Here is an 18,322-nt window from a genome sequence, read left to right as displayed (position 1 = left end):
TGGGCAGCGATTATATGAGGGGTTAACTTTTTTCTGCTCCCCCCAAAGACCTCTTCCAATGAAGATTCCAGCCACCATTCCTGAACCAAATGTTGATTGACATTTGTTTTAAAAATTCTGAAATTTTCCCCCAACTTGGAGGCTGGACAAGGCTAAAGAGGTGATGCTCGGATAAGAAGAGCTAAGGTTCAGAAAATGAAGATTGAGGAGAAAAGTGCATTCACAAAGTACCCTCTCAGTTCACACTATGGTCATGAAGAATAAATCCAAAATCATTCAGGAGGAGCAGACTGGAGTTTCGGGGAATGAGACCCAAATTCAGAAGTCTTGATGGTTGATTGGCTCAGTTGCCTGGACTGTAAAATGGCAAGGACAAAGTGGGCTGAGCAGGATTTGGGGAAATAAGATAGCAAAAACCTGGGACTTGGTGAAAAGACAGATTTAAATCCCAAGGAAAGAATGTGTCTGATTGTGGGACAGAGCAACCCTAAAAGAACTGAGTGAGAACAACACCAGCTTCCACTTGTGCGGCATGTATCATGTACCAGGCCCTGTACTGAGCACACAGCATTTATTATCTCAGCCAATTCTCAAAACAGTTCTATCAGTTGTTAGGTAGCCATGGTACAGATTAGGACTGAGCCTCATAGCAGCTAAGTCACTTGCCCGAGAATATACTGTCAATAAATTATGCAGGCAAAAGAGAAAGAAAAAAAAGAAATAAAGATAGGAAATGAAGAAGTCAAATTGTTATTATTTGCAGATGACATGATACTCTATATAGAAGACCCCAAGAGTCCAAAAGTCTTCTAGACTTAATAACCAAATTCAGCAGAGTAGCTGGATACAAGGTCAACACACAAAAATCAATAGCTTTCCTCTACACGAACAATAGATTCACTGAGACAGAAATATGGCAAACAATTCCTTTCACAATAGCATCCAAAAAACTGAAATACCTAGGAATCAACCTAACAAAAGAAATCAAAGATCTCTTCTCTGAAAACTATAGCACTCTGAAAAGAGAGATTGAAGATGATATCAGAAAAAGGAAAGACATCCCCTGCTCCTGGGCAGGAAGGATCAACAAAGTGAAAATGGCCATACTTCCAAAACTGCTATATAGATTGCATGCAATCCCAATGAAATCCCAGAAGCATACTTCACGGACCTTGAGAAAACAATCCAAAAATTCATTTGGAACAAGAAGAGACCCAGAATAGCAAAAGCAATTCTAGGTAACAGAGACATGACAGGGGATATCACAACCCTCAACTTGAAACTATACTACAAAACTACTGTGATAAAAACAGCATGGTACTGGCAAAGAAACAGAGGACCTGAGGACCAGTGGAACAGATTAGAAGATGCAGAAATAACTCCAGACACACTCAGACATCTCATCTTCAACAAAGGAGCCAAACACCCTCACTGGAGGAAAGATAGCCTATTTAATAAATGGTGCTGGAAAAATTGGGTTTCAACTTGCCAAAGATTAAAATGACCTATATCTCTCACCATGCACTAAACTAAAATCGAAATGGATTAAAGATCTAAATATTAAAACAGAAACACTAAACTGGCTGGAACAGAGGTTAGGTAGAACTCTTGATGACGTTGGTGTAGGAAAAGAGTTTATGAACAAAACCTCAGTTGCCCGTGAACTAGCACAAACAATCAACAAGTGGGATCTCTTCTTATTAAAAAGCTTCTGCATAGCAAGAGAAACCACTAGCAGTGTGAAGAAACAGCCCACAATGCGGGAAAAAATTTTCACCTGCTGTTCCTCAGACAAAGGTCTACTATCTAGAATCTATAAAGAACTTAAAAAAATCAGATCTCCCAAATTAAAAGGCCCAATCCAAAAATGGGCATCTGAAATGAACAGAAATTTCTCAAACAAAGAAGTAGAAATAGCAAATAAACACATGAAAAAATGTTCAACATCACTTGGTCATTAGAGAGATGCAAATTAAAATGATGCTGAGATTCCACCTCACCCCAGAAAGAATGACTGCTATCATGAAATCGGCCAATAACAAATGCTGGTGGGGCTGTGGGGAAAGAGGAACACTGCTCCACTGCTGGTGGGAGTGTAGACTGGTGCAACCACTGTGGAAATCGGTATGGAGATACCTCAAAGAACTAGGACTGAAAGTCCCATTTGACCCAGCTATTCCCCTGCTGGGTGTCTTCCCCAAAGAATTAAAAGAATCATACCACAGTGATATATGTGCATCCATGTTCATAGCAGCACAGTTTGTAATAGCTAAAGCTTGGAAGCAGCCCCAATTGTCCATCAACTGGAGACTGGATCAAGAAAATGTGGGTTTTTTAATAAAATGGACTACTACTCAGCCATAAAGAACAAGAAGCTGGAGACATTTATAGCTAAATGGATGCACATTGAGGCGATATTCTTAAGTGAAATAAATAGAACACACGTGTAAATACCGAATAGTTTCTCTAGTGTGAGAAACTGAAAGTGTAAATAAGGACTAAAAGGTATAATAGATAATGTGAAATAGGAAGAAAAGGGGCAAAGGGGAAGGGGAAGTGGGAGGGGTAGGGGAAAGGAAAGAAGGGAATGGAATTAATATGAGAAAATGAAAAAATGGAAATAAAGTCTTTGTAGATAGGGAGGGATGGAGGGGTTGAAGGGAGGACTGGGGAAGGGGGAAAAAATAAGAACCAGGAGAGATTATGTAAAGGTGCAAATTTCCAATGATGAATGTCATTATATTGTATACCCAAAATGTATCAATAAAATAAAATTTAAAAAAATAAATAAATTATCCAGTCAAGATTAAAATCTTGAAAATGTACAAGATACTTCACTGCAGCAGTTTTGCGGAAGACAGACTGGGGACTTTCCATAGCAGAAGAAAGCCTTTGTCTCCTGCATCTCGGGGACGTAGGAAACAGGAAGCAGAAGCAAAAGTACCCAGCGTGCTTGGAGTACGGGATCTTGGAAGTACAAGTGCTCAAGACTCTGTGCCGTACACACTGCAGGGGGAGCAGTTGCAGACAGACCTGTCCTCAGCGGTATACGGGCTCTGATACCCACTGCTGAGCTACCACCGCCAAGGACCCTCCTACCCAGCATGCACCGCCCTTCACTTGCTAAATGGTCGGTTGTCTCTAACTTAAAAAAGCAGGGAGTGCTTCCGCAGTATGCTACAATTTGAATAAGGTTTGAGTTTGTCTCCTAAATCCCATGTGCTGGAAGCTTAGTCCTCACTGTTCTGGTGCAAAGGTTGCAGAACTTTCAGCAGGTGGGTTTGGTGGAAGATAATCAGATCATGGCGACAGCACCTGCAGAAGGATAAACGCTGGTTTCTCATGGTGGATTAGTGGATTGTTATAAAGCCAGCATGTGTGGCCCCTCAGCATGCAGCCAATTTCCTTTTCTGCTTCTCTGCCATGTTGTGACAGTCAGAAAGCCCTTGCCAGGATGCTAGGGCCATGCCCTCAGGCCACCAGAAACATGAGTCCAATAAACTTCTTTATAAGTTACTTAGCCTCTGGTATTTTGTTATTGCAACACAAAATGAACTAAGACACACTGTCATATCTGGCGTATAGTTGGTGTTCACAATTTCTTTTAAAAGCACAAGATATTTAAGTATGTCTCAAGGGAGAAATTTACAAGATTGATGGCAATATTTAAAAAAAAAAAAAAGGCCCAGGTCACCATCCTCAGCTTCCACCCTGAACCGAGTTTTGAAATAGGAGTGCAAGTTAGCTGGAGGAAGAAGAAAGAAGCATTTGAACCACACCTGCATGGCCAAGAGGCTGGGAAAGTGCATCCACTTCGGGAACTCAGGCCAGAAGTGGGGGGCCAGGGAAGAAGGGGAGTCCCAGAGCAAATGCTCATGCCTGAGTTTCAGATCACCCCCTAGGTGAATGAATTGGAGCGAGGCCAGACTGGGAGCAGGGAGAAGGATTTTGAGAAATTTCCTGAAATCCAGGAAGGAGATGATGAGAGCCTGGACCAAGGTGATGTTGGCGCACATCTAAGAGACACAAGGTTTCAGGAGAGCAGTGAACTAGGAAACAGGACCCCCATGGATGGTGACTGGACAGGGCCCAGCCCACAGGTGTCTGCATTGTCCCCTGTTGACCTCCTATCCTCACACAATTGGGAAGAGGGAGGCTGTGCCAGGCATGGTGCTGGGTGCTTTCTGTAGCTCAGCAAAGCCTCTCAGCATCGGCCTGAAGGTGTAGTATCACCCCCACTTTACAGATTGGGAACCCAGGGCACTGGAACCACCTGACTCCAACTCTGAACAGTGTAGCATCATCCACAAATGCCCTGAGGACTCAGGAGCCAGCTTCACTGCAGCTCTGAGATCCCAGCTAACTCCTCACTCTCTGGTTAAACATAATACTTCTCCTGTCCCACTCACCTCGTTGCCAGAAAGGTGGTACATCCTGGCTTCCTGGAGCAGCGAGAAGACCTCTGGGCACTGCCTGATGAGAGGATCAGCCTCCACCACATCCACAAAGTACCACTGGTCCAGAAGTGGCAAGCGAACGTTCTCCAGGATGCAGGGCAGCAGGCAGAGTCGCTCTGACTGTTTGTGCCTCACCCATCTCATCACCGTCTCGAACACCTGAGCCTCCTCCGTCACATACAGGTCATCGCTCTTCAAGATGTGGTACAGAGTGTCCACAGGAAGTTCAAGGAACTCCTCAGAGTTCAGAATCTGCACAAAGTTCTGAATGATGTAACTCTGAACCTGCTTCTTGAGGGAGTCCAGGGAGTGCGTGTCTGCCAGCCTCAGGATGCCCACACAGTTCTCCGGGTTCAGGGCTTCCGTGAGGAAGCTGGCACAGGCATCCACCATCCGCAGGAACTAAGGGGAAAAAAGGGCGGCAAATCAGGCCCAAGAGTGACGAGACCACAGGGATGTTTGTCACTGAGCTGTGTGTAGTCGCATAAAATTAGAAACAACTTACATGTCCAACATAGGAGCCTGGCTACATGCTATAAAAGAATATTACTGTGGAAAATGTTCATAATGCACTGAGCTTTTAAAAATCCACTGAGGGCTGGGGATTTAGCTCAGTGGTTCTGTCACCTGCCTTGCACGTGCAAGGACCCGAGTTCGATCCCCGGTACCAATAAATAAATAAATAAATAAACAAACAAATAAATAAAATAAAAATCCACTGACTCAGCCTCTAGGCTTATTTAGTTTTTTATTCTACAGGGCTAGGGATTGAATGAACCCAGGGCATTGAACATGTCAGGGAAATAAGCTACTACTGATCTACAGCCCCAGCACAAGCTTGTAGATTTAACCAGCAGTTTACAGGAAATACAAAGGGAAATTGGAGCATGTTAATTAAATGACTCTTCAGAAATACAATCAACAAAATCCAGACTGTGAGAAACTTCACAGAACAACTGATTCAGTGTCTTTAACAAATGCATTACAAGGGCGAGAGAGAGAGAGAGAGAGAGAGAGAGAGACCTAAAGATAAGAGATGCAAGGGCTGGGGTATAGCTCAGTGGTAGAGCACTTGGCTAGCGTGTGTAAGACCTCGAGTTCCAATACCAGCAATACACAAAGGGGAGAGAAAGTGAAAATGCACACAAGAGAGAGAGAGAGAGAGAGAGGAGAGAGAGAGAGAGTTAAGAGACATTATTGACCTACTAGAAAATATGAAATATGGGCCTTATTTGGATCCCTGATTTAAACAAAAAAATATTGTCAGAAAAATGTTTACAATGGCCTTATTCAGTGATATGAAGTAATTGATATTAATTTTAGGTGCCATAATGGTCTTGTTATATTTCAGGAGAATTCTTACCTTTTAAATATGTACACTGAAATAGTTACAGATGAGATGAAGAAAATCAAATGTATACTATAAGCCTATTTTTACAAAGAAAAAATATACAGAAGAAAAGATTGAAGGATATGGACCAATATATGAACAGTTGTCTCTGTGTGCCTGGCATCCAGGGGCAGATCTCGCTGCGACCACAAGCAACCTTCACATTTTGAGCTCACATCAGAGAACACTTATCCAAATCCACATTCCATGTCCTTCATGGACTCTTCACCCCTGGACTCAGGATGAAGGAAAAGCCCTCACCTGAGATGGGCTGGCCTTGTAACAGAGGGGACGAAAGATGGCAGCGCCACACAGCCTCTGAAAACTTCAAAGGTGGCTCCTTGCCATTCCGATTCACACTTAACTGGCCAGAGGGAATCATATGGCAAAATTTGTCACCAATGGAACAACAGTCTTTGCACAGAAAATGGTCCCACCGAGATGGGAGGGAATACACTATAGACACACGGTAACAGAGTAATGAACTCTCCAATAAGACCATAAGAGTTTTTCTATCTTTACTAATTTATTTCTATACCCCCTAAAAAGAGTTAGCATCACTTTTGTAATTAAAAAATTAATGTGTAAAATTACTGAGCAGCTCCCATGTCCCACTTTTATATTATCATCGTACTCACAAGGGACTCATGTCCCTCATGCTCAGATAGCGTTGTGCAGATTACAAAGCACAGTCAAATCCACTATATTAGGAAAAGCCACTTTCCACAGGCAGCGTCTCAAGTGCACCATTGCCTGTTCACATCGTTGCAGTGGAGAAGCCCCATCTCCTGTCCCCTCTTTGCCTACTGGGGCCACAGGGCCAAGGGCTTGGTGTGCTTGAGCTGACCAGGAAAAGGAGAGGCTGAAGAGAAGAAACTGGCACTGTTGGATGGTTTCCTAAGGGCAACGTTCCTGGGGCCATGCTGCCCTTGTCCGTGTCCACAAAGGACACGAAATATGAATTTGGAGAAGTATTCTCTGATGTGAGCCCAGGACACAAAGGCTGTTTCATACTGCAGCAAGATCTGCCCAGGATGCCAGGCACACAGAGGGATAACAACTGTTCATATTTTGCTGAGAGGATGGGCAGGACAGCATGCAGAAGAGAGGCTCTGGTGACAGGAGGGGGACACAGGGGCCGTGGAGCCTCAGAGGCAGAGGGTTGGCTGGGTTGGTCTTAGCTAGACTGAGTTGACTGGGGTTCAGCCTTCACTCCAAAGCGTCCTATGGGCACACATCCAAACTTGCTGCATGGAACCCCACCATGAAATATCTTTCCACATCAGCCCACAGCTTCCCTCTGTCCCTTAGGCCCTATGGGCCCATGCAAAGTTGGAGAGAGCCTGGCTTCAGCCCCAGCTCTCCATATTGCGGCTCCAACTGCCTGCAGCCGGGCTCCTCGCTTGAGCAACTGTGGAAACGGTTGAGAGTGAGAACCCTAACACCTGTGTAGTTGTTTGCAGATTTTCAGTTCAGCGAATAAAAATACACAACTGAAGCCAAGCGTCACTGAGCCCTCAGAAACTGGCAGCCTCCAGAGCCCTCTCTGGCCTGCCGGGGAGACATCTATGAGTGGGAAAAGAAAACTCAGATGGTGGCCTCTGGAGCAAAATGCCACACCCACCACACTAGCTTGTGTGGGAAGAAGGTGGTACGAACATTGAATGGGTATTTTTAATACTTCTCTCTCTGGCAGGCTGCTCAAGGCCTGGGAACAGTGGTTGCTCTAGGAAAGGCAACCCATGACTAGGGTAGGGTAAAAGGGAGAATTACTTTTCACTCTTTACTCTTTTGTACCCTCTCCAATTGTGTGTAAGAATTACTGTCTTTAAAAACAGATGAGCTTTCTCAAGAACAAAGAACATACTAGAAGGTAACATATAAAATGCTAATAACCATTATAAATAATTTTTTTCTTTGGTACCAGGGATCGAACTTGGGACCTTCCACTTGCAAGGCAGGTGCCAGAACCACTGGGCTAAATCCCCAGCCCTACAAATAATTTTTAAAGACCTTGTCATATACACAAGGTTTTCTACACTGAACATTAATATTTTAAAAACAGGGAGAACATATAAAACAAATATTTTCTTATGATTTTAAAGTATACAATGAGAAAGTAAAATCAAATATATAAAATACAACAAAGGACACTTATTATGTGCCAAATTTCTTGTATTGCTAACTGAGTTATTCAATCATCAAACTACAATGAAGTAGATATTTATGATCATTCCTCTTTTCCAGATGAAGAAACCAGATTGTGAGGAGTAATTTCCCTGAGACTCACAGCTAATAAGAGATAGAGCTCAATTTCGAACTAATCTTCTCTGACCCAAAAAATGTGTGTTTTTCACATTATTCTGAACTGTTTCAGGTCAAATAGTGTAGGGCTGTGGGGAGCAGACGCTACACCAGCAAGCTCAGTATCTGATCTACCCAGATGCCTGAAGGTCTGGCCAGGAAGATGCCAGTACCTGATGAACAAAGAAGAAAGCCACAGAGAGAATCAAATCAAGGACCAAAGTTCATAGTTGATAGAAACATTAATCCAAGTTTGTCTCTCTCCTCTCAGAAACTGTTGATTCGTCCATTCATGCCCCCATTCATGAACCAACCTGCACCGAGCATCCCACTGTCCACTGGTGCTGGAGCCTAGAGGTGGACAGGAGACAGCGCCTGGGACATTGGAGCTGACCAGCCAGGGGGAGGCAGACACTAACCAAATCATCACGCAGAGTGTAAGATTATAACTGTGATCAATGCTATGTACTGAAGACCCGAGATTCCCCGGCCTGAGACCAAAGTCAGTCATACTCCGAGCCCTCAAGCCACCCACAGTCAGCTCAGTTGGCGCCAGAGCCTCTTACGGAGCCCCAGCCACAAGCAGCTCCATCTCCCCTCCTTCTCCAAACACTCCCTGTTGGACCTTTCTATGCTCACGCCAACTCCTAGGTGTGCAACCCTTCTCTCTCATCGCCAGCTGTTAAGTCCTACACCTGTCACCCCAACAAACTTGATGCCAGAGCCAACTGTTTAAGGAATGACTAGGGATAGTTCATCCCATTTTCAACCACAAAGTCCCCTTAAAGTCTACCCAAGACAGGAGAAAGAGCAAATATCATGCCCATCACTGCATCTACATAGGGCTGTTTTCTTCGCCACAGTTGTTCAATCTGGGACCCACAAATGGGCTCCAGAGTCTGTGAGCCTCAAGCGTGTCCAAACCTTTGTTTGCACACCAGGGCATTTTTCTGAGAATTGAGCTTGCAGGATACACTGAGTCACTTCCTGGTATCCATTCCTGTAGGAACAAAGCAGAGAGAGAGAGAGAGAGAGAGAATTGAATCCTGGTCAGACTGGGTTTGGAAATGTCCCCATCTCTGGACTTTGAAATTCTGTGCCAATAATTGTGTAAGAAAAAAAGAAGGGAAATGGAAACAGAGGGATGGAAAAGTAGAGAAATCCTTTCTATCCATGAAGTTTTTTTTCCCCTCAAAGCCACTTACTTCCTGCTTGATTGCTCTCCAAGCCCCCAACATGGGATCAATTCCTCCCCTGCTAGTGCCCACTGGGCAGCTCGCTTGGCCCTTTCCTGAAGCAGCTGTGATATTTCTGCCTTGTGCTATGGTCAGCAGAGATGAGCATCTCAGAGGCAGGTTCTAGGTCACACTTGTGTTTTTATTTCCAGTGACATCAGACACAAAGCCTGACAAAAGAACAGAAAGGAGGGAAGGAGAGATAGAGGAAGGAAATATTTATCAGATACCTAGTTAGGATTGAGATCTCTTTTCCATCCATTATTTCATCTGACAAGTACATTTTATTTTTTTTGACTAATAAATTTTAACAACTCAAAAAAGAAAGGTGGGCCTGGGGATTTAGCTCAGTGGTTCTGACACTTGCCTTGCAAGCACAAGGACCTGAGTTCAATCCCCGGTACCAAAAAAAAAAAAGAAAGGTGTTAGTATTACAACTCACATAGAGGAAGAAATGGAGAATTCAGGATTAAGGAGGTTGCCCAAGGTGACAGAGGGGACCCTCAAGGCCCTGCTTTGCACACTGTCCTCACGGGGGCTCACACTGCCTTTGTAACTCGCAGCACTGAGCCACTGGGGGGTCTGAAGAGGCTTTGGGAGCTCAAAGGTGGGCGGGGGCTCCAAGTTGCCTAAATTCCCCAAATTGTGCTTCAATACTTTGCGAATGAGAAGGGTAGAACAGGATCCCATGACTCAGACCAAGGGCTTAGAATCTACTGATGTACAGGGCAATTATGGGAACAAGAAATTAGGGTTTTTTCAATCCTTTTTTTTCTTCTTCTCCACATGCGAGATTATTGGACACTTTCTGTCTCATCCTGCTCCAGTGAAACACGAACTTGTTTGTTAGTGCTGAGAGGTGACAGATAATGACAATAGATAACCAACTTCCTGTTAGGGCGACACGTGAGAAAAAGATTTCAGCCAGCACCTGACTGAACAGCAGACCAAAAACACAATCAAAGAAGCCACCGAGACGCAGCTGCAGATTCCCATGAGAGCTGTTTGCCTTATGGAGCCCAGTGGGATTTCTCCTTTTGTGAAGTCTCTATTCAGATCATTTGCCCACTTTTCAATTGGATTATTTGGTTTTTGTTAAGTTTCTTGAGTTCCTTGTACGTTCTAGGCATTAACCTCCTGTCAAACCTTGTTTCCTTTGCTGTGCAGAAGCTTCTTAGTTTGGTATAATTCCATCTGTCTATTTTTGCTCTTCCTCAAAAAAAACAAAACCTAAAAATAAAACCAACTATCCCACTTCTGGGTGCATATGCAAAGGAAATGGATTCAGGATGCCAGTGAGCTACTTGCACACACATGTTTATCACAGAACTGTTACAATAGCCAGGATATAGAATCAACCTAGGTGTACATGGACAGATGAATGGATAAGGAAAATGTGGAATAGATATGCAATGGAGTATTATTCAGCCATAAAGAGGAATGAAATTCGTCATTTGCAGCAAAATGGATGGAGGTAGGAGATATGTTCAGTGAAATGACCCAGATACAGAAAGACAGGTACAGCATGTTTTCCTTCACATGTGGAGACCTGAAAGTAGAATAGTGATTAGTAGAGATTGTGAAGCAGGGAGTCATGGGAAAGGGAAGTTAGCTTCGATCAGCACACTATATGCCTATATGGAAAAAGCATACTGGGCCTATTAATGTGTATACTTAATACATGTTACCAAAAATAGATGCTGTACCACCTGCTCCACATCGCTGTGGCGCCTCCTCTCCTCCCCTCCTCCCTGTTATAGTCTCCAAAATCTAGGGTCTTTGGGGACTTCACTATGTAATCCCACATGTCCCTTGAGGTTCCTACAAATCCACTCCATAAGAAGTAAAGTCCTACTTTGGTCCAGATCAGCAATTCTATCAACCATCGAGGCTAAGAGGCCTTGGGGTTATGGCCCAGGGTCTGTAAAGACGTTGCTATTCTTACCTTCAGGTCCAATAAATCCATGTGTGTGAAGGATGAGTTGATGAGATTAATAAAATTCAAATTTATTTCAAGGTATTTCTAATTCATTACAAAATTTTTGCCACTACATCCCCTCCCCACAAACAATAGATACTAAATGTAAAGCTCTTTGCCTGTGAAGTCTCTACTGGTGTTTACAAGGCGTTTCCTAATTAAAACCTAAGTTACCACTGACCTGAATCTTCCGACCTCTCCTCTCCCAGTCCCATGGGAAGATGTAGCATAAATGTGATCTGCAGTTATAACTTTTGATCTTTCTTCCCCTTGATAACTTCTCACAAACTACCTCACTCTCAGCAGATACTTAGTAATGTGTGGTAGTTGAGAAGCAGCCATAATCTTGTAGCAACATAAATTTTCATTACACCTTAAACTCTACAGTCCACCTCTTATATTCCCCAATCCACTGGCAGCACCTGAGCATGGCTTTGCTCAGGGAAGGGAGACAGGGCAGACACAAGGAGACAATTCTTGGCTTTTGTGTTGCTACACAACTATTCTGAACTTACACTAGAAAAATGGTTTTGAAAGAAACACCAATTACTGGCAAGAACTCTGCCCTTTGAGCTTCAAAAGCCAGAATCCTAAAAAGTCTAGGCATAAAATTTATGCTAAAAAAAAACTGGCAGAGAAGTAGATGATCATGTGAGAGTCAGCTTTTCCCACACTGGAGGAGATAACAATTCCCAGGCCAGGAAGAGAGAGAGGAAAAAGATGGACTCTAACAGAGTGAGAAACCAGGATGAGCTCCTGAGGTGGCCTCCCACCCCACGCCAAAACTCCAGAGAAGGCGGTGCTAAAAATCTCTTTCAGACTGTGGATCTGAGAACAAGAGGACGCTTGCCAAGTTGAGATGAGAAGAGCAGCAGTCCAGGTCAGCAGCTGCAGATGTTGTTTCTAGACAGAGGGGCCTGTGGCTGTGGCTACATGTTCCCTATCATTCCAGACTGACAGAGGGGGGCAAGGGAAATGGGTTGTGTGCCCCTGAAGGGGTGAAGATGTAGCTGAGAGGACTGACAGACTTGAAAGAGGCCTTGCAAAATGAACAGAGTGCAGAGTGACCTGGAAGAACGATGACCGGAAATAGATGGAGGTGGGGACGTCAGCTGATGTCTCTGGGAGGGAGTGGAAGACTGGAGAGAGGCCAAGGGGAACACAAATGTACCAGCAGACACTGACATGGACCAGGAATGCAGGGGACCACAGTAAGCCTGGGCCAGGGACCTCTTGCCCTGACGCCTTGGCACTGTATAAATGCCAGCCCGGGAACTGTAGGCGGACCCTCGTCCTGAATTGATTGAGCTTTCCCAAAGTGTGGTGTCATTAAGTTGAGTGTGATTTCCATCCCTGGTAGAATCAGAAGATCAGAACAGAGATTAAGTTCAACGATAGAAAAACAATAGGTTAAATCACACTCTGCACCTAAGTTTCTAGGCCAAGATTTAGATTGCCCTATACTAGTTAAACCTCAGAACAATGTGAAATTCAAACACAGGCAAAGCTGACCCATGGTGACAGATGCTACTACAGTAGTTTCCCTAGGGAGGGGACAGGGAGAGTTCTGAGACGCCAGGAATGTTCTGAATTTCAGTGTGTGTGGTGGGTTACATGTTGTAAATCATCAAGCTTAACATGTGTGAACTCTGCCAAATTTAAAATGTATCTAAAAACTTTTTAAAAAGCAGTCGAGCTCAAATACTGAGAAATGGGAAATAAAAGTGGCCACAAGTGTCCAGAGTTCTCCAGAAGGTGTGGGTCAGAAGGACGGCAGCTTGGCCAGTCCTGCCTCTCATGTGAGAACAGGTCTCTCAGGCCTTTCCTTCAAGATGCTTCCCTCCCTTTACCTTTCCAAAACCTACCTAAAAAATCTGCTTCTCCCCATAATTGACCAGTAAATTACAGCCAGTTTACTGCAAAGTTCCTCAAGTGGGCAGAGCAGTCAGTACCTGCTACCCCAAAGTTTCCTCCTTATAGAAACTCTTCCATGTCACGCCACAGCCAGTCAGTTCAGTGAGCCCTTACCCAAGGGCTGTAACTCTGTGAAGTGGCCAGCAGATCAGAAAGTTACCCAGTCCCAGCAGAGACAGTCAGGACTGGTTGATCCACAAATTATCCCTTTCTGGAAAGAAAAAGATTCATATAAATGCAATTGTAAATGAAAAAGGCAAAATCCCAATGAATACTGCTGAAATCTAGATTAGCAACTACTTCAAAAACCTGTAAGCCAATAATTGGAGAATAGGCTACTAGATATATATGAAATACCAAACTGAACCAAGAAGATATAAAAACCCTGAATAATCCAATAACAGGCAATGAAATTAAAGCAGTAATTTAAAAATCTATCAACTAAGAAAATCACAAACAGTCCCCTGCAGCACACGTGCCATAGGTTTGCCACCAATGTTCTAGAGAAAAACTATAATACTCTGAAAAACAGGTCAAAGAGAACATTAGAGTGGAAAGATAGCCCATGTTCCCGAATAGCCAGAAACAATATAGTTAAAATGGCCATACTTTCAAAATTAATATATAAATTTAATGCAATCCCAATCAAAATACCAAAAGCATTCCTCATAGAACTAGAGAAAATAATCCTAAAGTCCAGAAGAGACCTAGAATAGACAAAGCAATTCAGGGCAATAAGAGTGAAACAGGAGGTATCATAATCCTGGATTTCAAGTTACATTACAAAGCTACGGTGATAAAAACAGTTTATAGTGACAATGGCAAAATGTCATTGCCTTCCCTTTTGTATTTCTGAATTAGGAATAGGGATGTGTTTTACCTATTCTAAAGAATAAGTTTTTAAAACCACAAAGTGGTTTCAACAACTTACAAACTTCTGTCCTTGATGGTACCGTCAAGTATGGAAAATGTCCCATTTTTCTATGCCTGAGACTTCACAGCAAGTCGTTTAGAGACCATGAGGAAAGTAGGGCAAATAGGTATCCAGAAGCCCACAGCACATTGCTCTTATTTTCATAAGCATTAACACTAACAGGAAAAAAACCCAAAACACTAACAGGAAAACTGAAGCAAAATAGTTTCAGAGAGAAACTTACTCTTCTTTTTTTTTCTTTTTTTTTTTTTTCCTAGAAACTGAAAGAGATTTGGAAAATTTTGAGATGTGGGATTATCAGAAAAGGGAAATCAGCCATAAACAGATCTTGCCCTATTTCTACCCTGTCTGTTGTCTCCCACCTGTCATTAAAACCAAGCTGTACTGAAGCACATCGTGTCGAGGAGATGGAAGGAGGAGGAGGAAGTACTTTGTGACAAAATAATTCTAGACCTACTGAAGACTTAAATATCAAAGCTGCAAATAAAATAAGGCTAAATGAAACTATACATGAATAACTATACAAATAAGCAATGGAAGGCCTTTCTAAAATGCACACCAAAAGAGAATGATTAATAGATGACTAATTTTGTACATGACAAAAGGCTATAATTAAAAATTATGAGTCATAGGATCAGGGAAAAATATCTTTAAATATATTACAAAAGATTACAATCTTTACTATCTAAGAAAGTTTTTATACCTCTCTTGAAAAATCAGCCAAAACCGAAAAGGGAATGAAAAACAGAAAAATAAGTGCCACTCTAAATAAAACCAGGAGGCACCATAACCCCAAACCACAGACACAAAGACTTGCAAGTGCAAAGAGGAAGGTTAGACCAAGTGCCTGAAGAGGAAGAAGTTTGTCCCTCAGAACCCAAAAGAGCAGCAAACTGAAGCCTCCAGGAACAAGGAAAGCAGGGCTGAGTGGACAGGAAACAGGGATTTTACCCAAGAAGCTGTCGTCTCCTGTCTCTCTGCAGCCCCCATCTCTTGCAGTGTCATGATTCCTACTCCATTGCCACTGGGAAAGAAGATTTATTCTCTGAAGAAACCATGTCAGAGAGGTTCTAGATGCAGGGACTCCAGAAACTAAGGAAGTCACATTCAGACATCACACTGAAAACATCCAGGGGATGAGATGGTCACCACCTGAACCCAGGGGAATATTCAGACCTAGGCAAAGATAGTAACGTGGAGGGGAGCCTTCTTATAATCATGGATGCAACTGACAGCAGCTATGGCTCTGATTATTTTTATGAAGCCAATATCATTTTTATAACCAGACTGAAGCAAACGTTATTGAATAGAAGAAATAAGTGTTATATGAAAATAAAATTTCTGAGGGTCTCCTATTTCATCTTCTATCATACCCCTTACTTCTCATGCTCTTCTCTCAGTCACCACAAAGTGCAGACCACAGTGGCCCAGAATTTAGATGCTGTGCCTGAGAAACTGAGTGGCACGCATGTAGACCCTAGACTCGGAAAGCCCAGAGTTAGAATCACAGCCTAACTCATTATTCTCTGACCGGCTTTCCCTTCCCGACCCATAATCACCTCCTTAGCTATGTTAAGAACCAGAGGCTTTTGCTTATGAAGCGCTTGTTGCAGCCCTGGGCTCCAGTTGGCTGCTGTAGGTTGCAGTAACTGTGCCAGAGTCGGGGACCGAGAGTAGACTCTAGGCAGCGACCTCCCGTGGCTTCATCTGAAGGAGGAGTCAGTGCTCCATCTCACCACCTCTAGGAAAATTTGCAGTGAGCACCTTCCAACTTGCAAGTACGTGCAGGCCCAGCTAAAGCTGCGTCTGCATCATGTGCTTGGGCCTGCGAGCCAGTCCAGGCAGGTCTCTGGGGTGCTCCTGCTTTCCAGCTCCAGGCCTGCCCATTCATGCACCTGAAAGAGGTTGGCAGCTTCCAGGACGCGCTGCACATTCTGCTTGGTGATCAGCGCCTTGCTGGTGTATGTGTAGTCCAGGAGGGTATGCATGGTCTCAGCATCAACCCCTTTAATAACGATCTTCTTCTCGTACTTTTCCTTTAGGTCATTGCAGAACATAGCCCTGGAAGAGAGATGTGTGAGTGTGAGTCCTACTGGGACCCTTAGTTCCAGACTACCAGTGACCCGCTTCTAGACTCTCCGCCCTCTTGGAAATGTGGGGGGCCCCTAGTGGGGACCTTGGCTGACTGCTTTATCTCCTTAGCACTCATTGCACACCAGACATTCAGTCAGTGCTTACTGAACTGCACTGTCTCCTCTGCCCATGCCAACTGTGGTGCCCAGGCCAGGCCCAGATCTCCCTTATGGGCTCCAAGTACTGAGCATCCTGCTGAGGCGCCCTGGGAATCCTAAGCCTTGTCTGACCTTCCTCAACATCCGGCACCAAACAGGGTTTCTGACTCAGCTCCCAGGTCTTCTTACTCCTCTCCGGCCTGGAGCCTGGCCCACAGCCCAGCCGCTCACCTGGAACCCAGATTCGTCCCAGCAGCACAAGTGGCTCCTAAACCTACCACTCCTCCCCTAGGCTCGATTCCCAGCTGCAGCTGTAAGCCCTGAATTCCCCACCCCAGGGCAGAGCCTCCAAGGTCTTGTTCTGCTGCTTCTCTTGTTTAAGCCTTTCTTGCTTCCTCCCCAGGACTGGCCTCTATCGGAGAAGCAGGGGGACAGTTTGCAAAGGATGCTGGTTTTTGCATCAGAAGGACCAGAATCTGACACCAGCCTCACCAACTCAAAGACTGAACATGGCACTTGATCTCCATGAACTTCAGTCTTCCCATGTGTAACAATGACTTTAATAGCTCTTTTTAAGCGCTATTGTAAAGATTAGCTCAATAACTAATAGATAAGTAGAGACAAAGAGATTCTTTTTTCACCCCATGCCAGGCTCATATATGAATTCATTCTGTTTCTTTGACTTTGAGATTTGAACTGTAAGTTCTTCTCGGAGAATGTATGAACAATTTTATTTATTTTAAAAATGTATTTAAACCTTACCATGGTTCTGGAAAGATTTCTGGAATTCTAGAGACTTAAAAGGCACCAAAAACATGGCTTGGTTCCATAAATTGAAAAGGGAGGTAGAAAAACCTAAATGAGAACATGAAGATAATCTCCGCATGAGGCTAGAAATGCCCCCTCCGCAGTGACATTCACAATCCTCATCTCATATATCACACACATATACAAATCCAAATGCTCAAAAGAATGATTATCATTCTTAGCATAAAAAATAGGTGGAATTTCTCTTGGATTAATACCAGCCTTATAACATTCCTACCCCATGAGGCTAGTCTTTAACAGCTACAGCTGAGGCAATTCCTTCAGTCCTATTCCTACAAAAACCTGCTCACTCTCTCTCCCAGTGGGTGTGAGACCCCAGAAATCCCACAGGAATGCACAGCTAATAAAACAACTCTTCGGAAGCCTGAGGATTCAATTTTTTTCAATTCCCCCTGCATTACAGAGCACCACTCTGGAGGATACTGGGATAGGGTTAGAAATATTAAGCAGTGCTCTGGACTGCCCCATCCCGCCATCAGTCATACACTGAAGTTCTAAGGCTGCATTTGTAGATGGAGGTAATTAAAGGTTAGCTGAGATCCTGAGGCTGAGGCTGAATCTGACCGCACTGATGTCCTTATAAGAAGAAGAAAAGAGATCAGAATTATCTCTCTCTCTCTCTCTCTCTCTCTCTCTCTCTGCCATGTGGCCATGGCAACCAGGAAGTGAGCCCTCCCCAGAACCCAGCTTTGCTATCACCCTGATCTCATACTTCTGGCCTGTAGAACTGTGAGACAGGACATTTCTGTTGGTTAATCTACCCCGTCCATGTGCTTTTGTTATGATAACCAAACTAACTGTAATAGAGTCTGCTCTGAGAAGTGAGATGCTGCTGCAGCAAACAACTGAAAATGTAAAAGCTAATTTGGGACTGGGTAATGGGTAGCAGCTGGAGGAGTTTTGAGACGAATGCCAGAAAAAAACCTAGAGGCTGTGGGCAGAATATTGGTAGGAATATGGGCACTGAAGGTCATTTTAGGAAGGTCTCAGATAGAAATGAAGAGCATGTTATTAGAAACTGGAAAAATGGTGATCCTTGTTAACAAGTGTC

General features: G+C 43.8%; 1 protein-coding gene across 3 annotated transcripts in view; it reads right to left on the bottom strand.

Moving 5' to 3' along the window:
• The window catches only part of Klhl6 (kelch like family member 6), a 56,305-nt gene that overhangs the window by 12,792 nt on the left and 25,191 nt on the right, over positions 1-18,322 (bottom strand). For all 3 annotated transcript variants that reach the window (XM_021256387.2, XM_087186828.1, XM_004834921.3), the window contains exons 2-3: positions 16,108-16,273; positions 4,410-4,859 (exon numbers count right to left, since the gene is read on the bottom strand). In XM_021256387.2, coding sequence (XP_021112046.1) covers positions 4,410-4,859; positions 16,108-16,269 — 612 coding nt within the window. In that variant the 5' untranslated portion in view covers positions 16,270-16,273. The remainder of the gene's footprint in view (positions 1-4,409; positions 4,860-16,107; positions 16,274-18,322) is intronic.

This window comes from Heterocephalus glaber, unplaced genomic scaffold (genome assembly GCF_053883595.1).
Source record: "Heterocephalus glaber isolate CG9 unplaced genomic scaffold, H.glaber_assembly_v1.0 deba00001504, whole genome shotgun sequence".
Lineage (NCBI taxonomy): Eukaryota > Metazoa > Chordata > Mammalia > Rodentia > Bathyergidae > Heterocephalus > Heterocephalus glaber.
The sequence above is the reverse complement of the archived record's forward strand: the minus strand, read 5'-3'. Positions and strand labels throughout refer to the sequence as shown.